The 11,368-nt window shown below is 35.4% G+C and overlaps 1 protein-coding gene across 2 annotated transcripts in view; it reads right to left on the bottom strand.

The window, feature by feature from the left end:
• Window positions 1-906: 906 nt before the first annotated feature.
• The window catches only part of PGR (progesterone receptor), a 37,133-nt gene continuing 26,671 nt past the window's right edge, over window positions 907-11,368 (bottom strand). Inside the window, exons 6-8 of one of the 2 annotated variants that reach the window (XM_074860207.1) lie at window positions 10,297-10,427; window positions 5,226-5,383; window positions 907-2,950 (exon numbers count right to left, since the gene is read on the bottom strand). In XM_074860207.1, the coding sequence (XP_074716308.1) occupies window positions 2,795-2,950; window positions 5,226-5,383; window positions 10,297-10,427 (445 nt within the window). In that variant the 3' untranslated portion in view covers window positions 907-2,794. Of the gene's footprint in view, window positions 2,951-5,225; window positions 5,384-8,721; window positions 8,798-10,296; window positions 10,428-11,368 lie in introns of those variants that run through there. The other variant, XM_074860208.1, reaches the window with a different exon arrangement.

Here is an 11,368-nt window from a genome sequence, read left to right as displayed (position 1 = left end):
TTAAACGAATACTAATGCAGAGAAATACAAACAACTAAAAAGCCTCGCACTCTCTAAAAAACTCAAAGAAAAAACTACTTTGCTGATGGCTCTCTGAACGTTGCTGCAGTGTGGAAAGTCACAGTCCGTGAGATTTCTGTAGGGAAAGAAGCAATCTTGTGTTTTGATCAGTGGTCATGGTGTCTGTGTAATCCAGAGCAAATTATGGTATCAAAATGGAGTCTAAAGGCAATTTTATAAACTGGGCTCAAAGCTGGAAGTTCTCAAACTAAGACAATTTTTTCTGAACTTCAGACAGTGAACACAGGACTTTCAAATTCATGTAGCAGCCACATTTAGCCAAGCTTGTTCTGTCTTGTGTAGTGCATTTATCATGACCATGAAGTTCTGGGAATTTTTTTTCCTGTAAGTTAGAGATCTTTAAGAAAAACAATTTGAAAATGTTTATAACCTTTGTTATCAATTCCCAAAAGACATATTTTCTTCCTTTTTGATTATGCCTTTGAGGCAAATATAGAGCATTTCAGACTAATCTGCCGTATTTATGGGACACGATGACATGGCAGCCACTTGGAACAAATTTCAGGGATTGAGTAAAAGGCAGATGTAGGCTGATCCGAGGCACTCCTAAGGCAAACATACTGCCTGCTCCATTTTCTAATTTCAGAATTGGGGTGCTGAGGAATAATTTTTAGTGTGGGAAGTTTCTGTTAACAGTTTAAATAGTAACATAGACAGTCTGTTTATTCGATGGTAAATCTTGTGGCAATGATTAAATTCCCAAAGAATGCATGAAAATATTGTTGTTAAATGAAAGTGGAATGGTCAAAATTAACTTTTTTACCAAGCTCCAGATTTACTGAATGCAAATACAAAGAAAAATAAAGAAAACAAAACTTCAATATGTAGAAATAAAGAATTCTGTGTTATTTATTAAAACATAATTGCTTTAAGGATCACAGTTAAAAGTCAGACTGTATTGAATATGAAATAAATTGCTTGTCTCTAGGCAGTTAGAAATGACGAACCTAGTCAAATAACATAAAAGTCTGCTTTTACCATTTTATCCAGGGCCCCAACTTTGCATCAATTCTAGTGGGTTTTGTAATACTATGTGAGAATCTCAAAAATGTTTTTATCCCCAGTTGTATTGTAGCTTCTCTTGATTAGCTTTAGGAAATGATAAATAGTAAGGATTCCTTTAGATCTACCTTTAGTTGTCAGTTGTCCACATTTTTTTTCAAGAATCAGGACGTAATTTTTATGAACGAGTAACATCATTTATACTTTTAATGAGGGGCACCCTGATTTAATCAGGGATACTGAATTTATGTCCAATGGGCCTTTGTTCACATGACACATATATGTCTATACAGACCAAGCACACACCATCAGCAGTATGCTATCACAGGATGGATGCATCCAACACATAATGGGGAAGAGCAAAAGCATATGGCCAGCAAGTAAGACTCACCATTTCCTACACTGTTAGAGAATCTAAGTATCATTTTTAGTGACTGGCAAAATTTGTTTTATTTTAATATGTTCTTCTTGGGCTTTATCTGTTTCTTTGTTGTTTTAATATACCAGTAATTTACTCCCTTAAATGCATGAGTTACTTCATATGCATATCAAAGGAACAAACACCACCACATTATAATTTTTCAGTCTTCTTGGATGTATAAAGCTAATTTAGTTCAATTCCTTTTTTACAGTTATCCCAAATATAATGTCATGCCTTTAAAATATAAAATATGTAGCTCCACTAAATAGTACTGAAATGAGCCTGTATCAAAATGTTTGCAGTCATATTTTCCACTTCTTTTTACATTTAATGTTGCTATAATTTGATGTTAATAGCTGTTTGAGTATTCAGCATTGGAATTCAAAACATTAAGATTATTAAGAGTTCTAGTCAGTGAAAACATCTCTATTTAAAGCTTCTGAAATACAGAATTTTAAAGTTGATGACTTTAAGAAAGTTAAGTGATTTAGCTTTAATAAGTGCTGAGCTTCTAAGGAAAATAACAAAAACTAAAGCTGAGTGGATTTGAACACACATTACTTCTGGTGTAATATACACTGAAATTTGGTGTAATATACACTGAAGCTTTCCCATTTTTGAAGGAGAGCTGCACTGAACGGTGCAGAAAACAGTATGCTGAACTCAGTTTCAATGCAGTATGAGCACAGACAAGAATATGAATGTATGCTTTGTGCCTAGCACTTCAGTTACTCATGAAGGTATTGTAGTGATGTCTACTCAATTCTGGACAGCTGACTTCCTTTGAAAGGATAGTTCTGTGAGGCAGGTTAGTTAATAAAACGTGACATATCTGTGAGAAAACGTGGGCAATGTTTATTTTAATTCCTCCAAAATCTTGTATTACGCACATGCCCACATGTACCCATGCACACAATGTACTAAAGTAAAAAGTTTACATCATGTCGTATCAGAAATTTGAGAGCATGTAATACGTAAGAAAAATGTGTAAGATAACTGTTCTTAGAAATCTGAAAACTCTATTCATTGTCATTCTTATGCATATCTAAAAAGCAACCTAGCCAAGTTTACAAAACATTTCTTACGACTGTTGTGATTTTTGCAGTTAAGGAATCAGGAACTCACAATATGTACATCAAGCTTAAATGGCTTGTGTATGTTACAAGTATAAAGCAGTAGGCAGGGTAAGTATGACAAATATAATTAAGTCCTGACATTGCAAAATCGTGACCAAAATAAACAAACAAAAAATGACCCAGAAATCATCTCTATGATAAGAGAAAAGCCATTTCACTTTTTGTGAAAGAGAAGAGGTTTCACCATCCCTGCCAGAATCTTGGGTAGCTGAGCAGCAATGACCTCTGACATCATCTCGGGGAATTCAACACTCAGTGCACGGGACTGTAGAAATGTGTTCAGACAGAAGAGATGGAGCTGTTTCACTAGCTGGATTTAATAAAATACAAACATGATAAATCAAGCTAACAGTAATGCAGCCAGATAAACATGCTGTCAATCACTTATCTCATACATTCATCAGCTGACATCGTTATATACCTTCCTCTGTCACTCCTTGAATCAATAATGTGGGTACTTGTCATTCCCTCAAAATATCCTCCCATGCCAAAGAGTCACAAATATAACTAAATGGTATGTCACATAAAAACAGTGTCTCACGAATATTATGAAGTGATATCCTCACTCATGACATGCACCATGAACAACTATTCAACCTTTCCTTTCATCATTCCATCCCCACTTTCCACACATCTCCATGCCTTGTTCACTGTATGTTATTGAAACACTGCTCTGCGGACAGCATTTACTATTTCCTTGTGAGCTTTTCCATTGGTCTGATGATGATCATGTCTGGGTATGCCACAAACATTAAGCTCCACAGGCACTCATCCCTTGAAAGCAACTGCTCAATATATGTGACTATTTCACCTTTTCTACCTTCTCTGAAACATTTTATAGAGGCTTTCCTTTAAGCCTTGTGACCTTTATGCTGTCAAATATCATACTACTTCTGCTACCCTAGGCTTTAACAATGCGCAGACTCTCCAGTGTGATTGTCTTTTCCTTGTATCTCCCATCACTTTATCAGCCTGAGCTGAAACAGGGACTTGAACTAAGAACTCTATGGACCAAATACTACCCTAACCATCACTCTGCAGGATATTTTGCAGCAAGTCTCACTCACTCTGTTCCACTAAGGCTATTTTATTTTGTTTAAGTATTTGAAATTAAAAGATTGACTGTACAGCCCAGTCAGTACTCAAGAGAGTTTTCTCTGGATCCTGTGACACTCAGATTGCAAATTATTACTACAGGTAAGGCAGGAGGACCTTTTATCCAGATCCAAACAGGTTTCTTGAGCACAGGGCTGCCGTGAGTAGTAAACTGGCCAGGACTTGTTTTTGCAAGTAAAAAGTAACTGACTGAACTCCAGGGAAAGGTTTAGCACTGACGGTCCCAAGTTAAGCTCCATACCCTCTCTTCAGAATTTTCTATTGTCTACCTTTACCTGTAAGGATGCTTTTCATACTTGTCTCATTCTCCTTTTGCTGGTATCTGAAACAATGTAATAGCTAAATGGCTAAATTTCTGTGGATGGCAGAAGTTGATGGGGAGGTTTGTGCACAGGATCAAAAGACTCCAGACCACCTGGTAAACCTCATAATTATCAATATTGTTACCCCTCTTAACTCCCATAAATGAGTTCTTAAAAGTTTTTTTTTTCTCCCATCAGAGGGAGGGGGAGGGACATTCCCATCAGTGGAATCAGTGGCAATGAGAGGTTTTAGATTAATAAGAGTTTATATCCAAGCAATTAAAATAAAATGCACATTTGCTAGGTGCAGAAGAATACAAACATGCAAAGACCCCATCCTTCCCTGAACTCCCTGAGATCTTGTCACAACCATCACTGAACTCAGAAACGCTCTTCCTAAACCACCTTAGTGCCACTCTCTCAACACTTACTAAAACTGTCAGGTATGGCCTCTGCTTTTAGCTTATTGCAGAGATACACAAGACCTTACAAAACAATATTCATGTGGGCAAAAATTTATACAAAATGTCATTCTTCAGTTTTAACAGATATTAAGACAATAGGATACAAGCTGGATTCTCAGACATGTGGAAAGGATTCAGCTGCATCTTTTAAGACACTTACGAATCTCTATGATATCACCACTAGAGTTCTCAATTACTCAATTCCCAAATATAGACAGATACTGAAAAAATGTCATAGAATATACACATAAAAGTACTTGAATTAAGGCTGCAAAACCAATCTTGGTTGTCTTTCTCTAATTCTTAGTGGCCTGACTTTGCAACTTGAATTGTCTATTCTTTGCATTATTTAAATATTTTCATGAGCAAGCACACACACGCACACACACATACACACCGCCCCTACCAAAAACCATAACTGTACTAGTTATGTTATAGAAACAATGAAACAAAATGATAGCATTCAAATGCACGTTTCTCAAATACTTAAATCTTGTATACCATATACATACTATATATTGATGCTGAATATATAGCTATCTATACACACAAATATACATGCTAAAGGAAAAATGTAAGGGTTTTTTCTTTTGTTGTTTAGAAACACTGACTGGCTACTTTCCATAACATTACTTTTAAGAATACTAGGTCCTTCTAGTTCCTTCTTACATAAAAAGCAAAACACATTAACAAGTAAACTTACATCATGCATGGAATCCATCAGTTTTGTAAGTTGATAGAACCGTTGCGAGTTGGCCACAACACCTTTCTGGCGTAAACCAATTGCCTTCACCAGTTCTCTAATGTAACTTGTTCTCATCTCATCAAATTGGCTTTGGCTTCTTAGACCTTCCAAAGGAACTAAAAAGAAAGTAACACTTGTGATGCAATTTATTCTGAAGGCATTGAGAAAATTTTAAAGTACAGGAACAATCTCTAGTATTTCACGCCATGCAGTGCAACTCATTATTATAACCAGTTACTTCTTCCTGTTCCACCGTTACTCCAGAAACAGTGATACAATTAGCCCAAAGGATATACCAGCAACAATCAGTCAATTCTGCTAATCGCTGATGTCTGGAAATAGCCTTAAGCTTCAGCTACACACATCTGCTGAAAAGAAGATGGCCAAAAGAACCACTCCTGTCCTTGAGGAAAGAGGCTCATGTTTACATTGCTGCTCTTCACAGCAGATTTATGTTAGAGATCTAGCTGGAGTGCTTCAAAATGGAGACAAGGAATGAACTAACAAGTTGTAGTGTAGACAGTAAAGCATGCAGGGCCCAGGCCTCCTGTTTGTACCTCTTTCAATTAACAGAATAGATGCAGTATCAGAGTCTGAAATATGAACAGCTTTTTAGAGAAATTAGCAAGGAGGAGCAAATGGTTGAACTCACTCTTCTCCTAACGGCCAGCCATGAGGACTAAAATGAGGACATGGAAAGAACATTGAGAAATGAACCTGTTAGTGACCACTAGTGATAAGACCGTTTTTGATCACTGATGATGAGTGTTGGTAGCATTGTAAGGAAACAGGCATAAGCTCTAGACTCTGCTTTCCGTGACATGGCAGAGTATAATACACTTACGTTGTCAAAGGCAACTAAGAAATGAAAAACTTGAAGAAAGGAAATTCAAAAAAATATTCTCATCTAGGAATCAAATCTAAATCCTTGCTTCATTATAATAATCATACATTGAAACATGGTCTTGTTTTGAACATACTGTTTTTGAAAGAGCAGTTAAATTTCTTCCCCCTTCCTTTCTCTCTTGTCAATGACATTTCACACTGCAACGTCACATTTACCATGTCGTACCCTGACAACAAGAACAAGGGGAAGGATTTACCTCACCAAACTTTACGCATTTTACAGTACAGGCATCAACATCTGGGCTAGTTACTAGCTTCCTGTAGTTTTAGTGCAAAAAATTGGTCAAGTCTTGGGCACAAGGCACGTTCACTGTTTTAGAAGTATCCTTAGAAAGAAATGAGTTATGCTGTAGCGATGCTTCTTCCTCTTCACAGACTCTAAAACTGTATCATGTGGACTAGCTGTTATAGTTAAATAAACTGCCTGCTGGTTATCTACATATCTAGTACATCTTCAATCTGGTATCAGACCATGACTAATATCAGGCCACAATGAATTTCATTTGAATGACTTTTTAAAAAATATTGAAGATTGGTTCATAATGACATTGACTTATTCAATACAGTAACACCTAACTTTCAGGTGATTTGTCACTTTCTGGAATTAAAACATAAATAAATGTGTACAATGCACTGTATTGTTAGATACCTAGGAACAGAATTCTTAAAAGAGAAGCCACCCAAAAAGGAGATGGCTGCACACGGGTCAGACCTAAACCCATTCCCTGAAAGAGAACTAGGTAGTAAACCCTGCACTGAGCGCAACACTGCTCTCCATTCAGAAATCATAAACCCTGTTCTGAAATCAGTTGCCTAAGTCATGTCTGGTTCCTCAGAAAAATGTAAGAGGAAAGGAGACACTTCAGGTAAAGATGTTAAAATTCCCTCACCTCAAGCCCAGAAAGATCTGACAAGGCGTAAGTTCCAATATCTATTCTATCAGAGTTAAGCAGAAGTCTCCTATTTTGTGGGAAACTGCCCAAGAGAGGAAATGATGTTTCCCAAGGTGGTCTCTTGCTCAGTGTCTCCTCAGACAACTGAATGTCTGGGGGAAGGAGGGAGACACACATAAAGAAAATAGCAAGTTTACTTTAAAGACAAGTGTCTAAGCACTGAGCCGGGCTATGGAAGTCAAGGTCTGTCTCCTGACTAAAACAGAATTAAAACTAAAATAGAAATAGATAATAGAAATTGTGACTGCTTCCACAGAAAGTATGTTTATAACACCGTATCTACCCAGATTTTAGGGATGCTATGTTAGCTTTCTTCTGGCAGGTGCTGGAATGAAATGCTGGATGATGTGGGCTTTTAGTTTTCGACTCAGTATGGCCTCTCAAGCCCAGACAGACAAAGGAGGCATCTAAAAGTGTGCCTGTCACATCTACACAAGGGTCTGAACGGAAGGGACAAGTTCTGGTAGGTGGAGAATGCAATGTGCTTAGGACTAATACAGGCAGGAATACTCACAGTGAGGAAAAGTTATGTCATGGAAAAAGAATAGCTTAATTTTCAAAGCCTGGACAGTTCTGGGTATGTCTTAACAGCATATTTATAGACATCTCTGAAATCTTTTTCATATAAAGTGACATTCTGATTTAGGAATTTAGGGTTAGGTGGATGCTATCCTTGACTTACATCTCTAAACCAGAAATTAAGTCCTTACATTTCCTTGTGAATTAAGTTAAAAGATCTCTTACAATGTCTTACATACATAAATGCAACTTATTTAAACACAGGTAGCTCAAATGTTCCTTCCCCCTGAACACATCTAAAGAATGAGGATGCTATTATCCAGTGGCAAGAACTCAGCCAAAATCTTACGCAACAAGATTTTGCAGTTCCTCTAAATGAAAAGTCTGGAAAGTGTTAGAGCTAGAACTGAACTTGCTATATGTTTATTTTTCTCTTTTTTTGGCACAGCTCTACTTTCTTAAATCAACATCTTTCTGAACTATTGATAGTATTGCTTCCTAGATGTATGTGGCCTCTGCAAGATGGAGCCCTATTTTAAAATTTTGGGGCACTACTACAACATAGCATATTATGTATAGTAAGTAAGGATCTGTAAAATTGAAACAATTGCAGAAAATAAAAATGTTGGGCTCCATTTTGCAAAGACTAATTCTACTTTCAAGACAGCTTTAAAACTGTCAGAATTACAGTATAAAGAAAATGGTCTAAGGCACAGCAAACTCAATGGAAAAACTGTAAGATCAAAAATAATGGGGGTTTCCATTCAGAAGTAGAAATGTATCAAGACTGACATTTAGTTGTGTTACAAATTACTGTTTCTTCAAAATTATTTAAAAAATAAAACCCAGTTCATCTAAACAATAAATCAAGCAGAAGACAGAATGAGAGACTAAATTTCAGACTTGATTGACTGTTAGTATATGAAAGTTTGAAATGGTCGTACTTTCACATTTGAAGAGGATTAAGATGAATACCATGACTAAAATAAAAGTAGTCATAAAAAACACTTTATAGCAACAATGAGGTTATATGGTTTTTTTGAAAATAGTTTTGTGGAATTATATTTATACAGTACCAAACATTTACTAAATGTCTCAGCAACAATGGTTAGGTGTGCTCCTTTTCCCAAAGATCTGACAAATTGTTTTTTCCTACAAGACAATAAGTGCAGGACAGAATAAAAAGCAAAAATCATCAACACAGGTAGAAATACTTTTTTTTTAATATATATATATATATAAACATATCATCTTAAATATGAGTTTCTGAGCACAATGCACTTGATAAAGAATAGTAGCTTGATAAATACTGTTAAATCGATGCACTCAATGAGAAGGACTGGACCACTGTGATGTTTTTTGGAATTTGATTTGAACTTTTGGGGACAAAAATGGATAGCTGGAATATCACAAATATGTCTAAATTTCACTGAAATTTAAAACTTCCCTCTAAGGTTCAGATGATAGACAAAGGAGTTCTTTTGTGATGAAAGCAAAGTGGAAAACATTTAAAATAGGAAAACATTCTGATTCCAACAAAGCAACTGGAGTTGTATCAGAGAGGGATTTTTGTCCATGTTATTTTTATTGCTTTAGCAGAGTGCATAGTATTTTGCTATTATTTTAGTAATTTTTATGTTCATAAGAGTTAAATTTAATCTTCACTGCTTATGGTCTGCTGAGACCAAGGTTTTTTTAAGCATGAGTTTACGCAAATACCAGCCAAGTACAGCTTAAGAGGGAATAAATTTTAGTTCCTTATCTCTTACTGAAACTTTGTACAACCAACAAGCAGGCTATGCAGGATTTGCACGTCTCTCCTCTGACTCCGTAAGTGTGTAGGGAACCAAACATCAACATTCTTCCAATTGTATTTCTCAGAGGTGTTTATTCTCATTTCCAATAGCACCTGTACTATTTTAAAGCATTCTATTTGGGGATTCATAACTAACAATTATGGCCTCAGTAGAGGTACATTTTAGTATTTTAGAAAAGATTTTGGAAGATAACTTTATCAACTACCACATTTTCCATTTAAAGTAGAATGCAGCTATATGCTGGATTCTTTAAAAGATGTGTATGATTAAAAGTGACCATGGGTTTTGTTCCAAAGAAGCAAACCAAAGAAAGATATTTCCATTTGTTTATATCTGTGCTAAACTTGACCTATTTATAGCTATAAAAAGTTGAATAAATGTTAGCATTGTTTGCTATTTCCACCTCCCTGATTCTTTTGAGTATGCTTTAAGTACTTGGCCAAGATAAAGCCCTCAGTCCTGACAATTTAATAAATACTTTTTAATGTATTTCTAATGCTTGTAAGGTTTTTTCAATCTGTCATTTAAGCTGAAGAGTTTCCAGACAGAAATACTTCACACTTGATTTGAAAATGTGTAATACAGTATAGCTATATATCAAAAGGGATACAAAATTTCTCCAGTGTCTTTATACAGAATAAAAACAACAATGAATCACAAATTATTTGTTCCTTATAATCACCAGAAAAAATATTTTTAGGCCTTGGAATATTAACATTCCTCCTAAAGAAGTTTCCATTTGTTAAGCCAGATAGTTTAGCAATTGTCAAGTTAAACAACATGGTTCAAAACTCTTTTACTAGTGATATGTTACAAAGAAATAAAAGAACCTACTTGTGTTGAGAAGTAACAGTGCTTTCATACATAGGAACTCTTCTTGGCTAACTTGAAGTCTGACAAATTCCTGTGGGAGTTGCCACATGGATAGACACAGGGAATAAAACGATGATTCTTTCATCCTCTGTCTTACACCCAGAAAAGGTAAAAGAAATTAAAAAAACCATGAAAATAAATAAAAGGAATGGCTCAAACAGTACTAACTGTTTGAAGGAACTGCCTTGTTAGCAGTTTAATTACCACATTACAGAAACTAAAGAAAGAGGTTATACACATAAACAGTTTTCTGACTTTCTTGTATGTACACTAGTTTTTTAATTGTAATGAGTGTGCTTTTGGATATTTAATCTGTTACTGCTGCCTAGAGAAAAAACCTTGGGAGACTATCAAAGCTGAATGCTATCATCAAAAATGAAGATCTCTTTATTAAGTAAAAACACCCTAATGATTAATGTGAAGTACTTCTTTTTCATTTAGAGATTGATAGATTTTTACATTCTCTGAAAAGACTTCAAAGCATAAAATTGAAGATAAACCTGAAAGTTTCTAGAAAACTTGTTCTTAGGTTTAGCAAAAATGTCTGCATCAAAATACTTTGTTGCAAGTCTAACATTGTACTGATAACAGCAATGATATTATTACTTTGTAACATTTTATGCCATGAAAGAAACAGTCACAAATGTTACACATAAATATATACAAAAAGTTTTTAAAGCAATTTAGACATTAATACAACCTTATCTAAACTCCTGCATAAGTAAATAGGACAAATCACTCAAGGAAATACATAAAACTGCTTCCTTTTTTGCAGCACTTCGATCTTACTTTTGAGATTTTGGTATACTGTGTATATTTTATTTCATATATTTATTGGCAAGGCAGTTTTCAACTGAAATGACTCCAACAATAGCCTTACAAGGTTTGTCATCTAGACTGAATTCATTGTATATTAACCTGAAGATCCAGTAACTTTGGCTAATTTTACAAGGTTGCATCCCAATCCACATAAATTAGGTACAACAATGACAACAAGATTAAATCTTGCCCCACTGCTCCCCACAAAGTTCAG

This window comes from Strix uralensis, chromosome 2, assembly GCF_047716275.1.
Source record: "Strix uralensis isolate ZFMK-TIS-50842 chromosome 2, bStrUra1, whole genome shotgun sequence".
In the NCBI taxonomy this organism is placed as follows: Eukaryota; Metazoa; Chordata; class Aves; order Strigiformes; family Strigidae; genus Strix; species Strix uralensis.
Note: the sequence above shows the minus strand (reverse complement) of the source record. Positions and strands in the feature narration are given on the sequence as shown.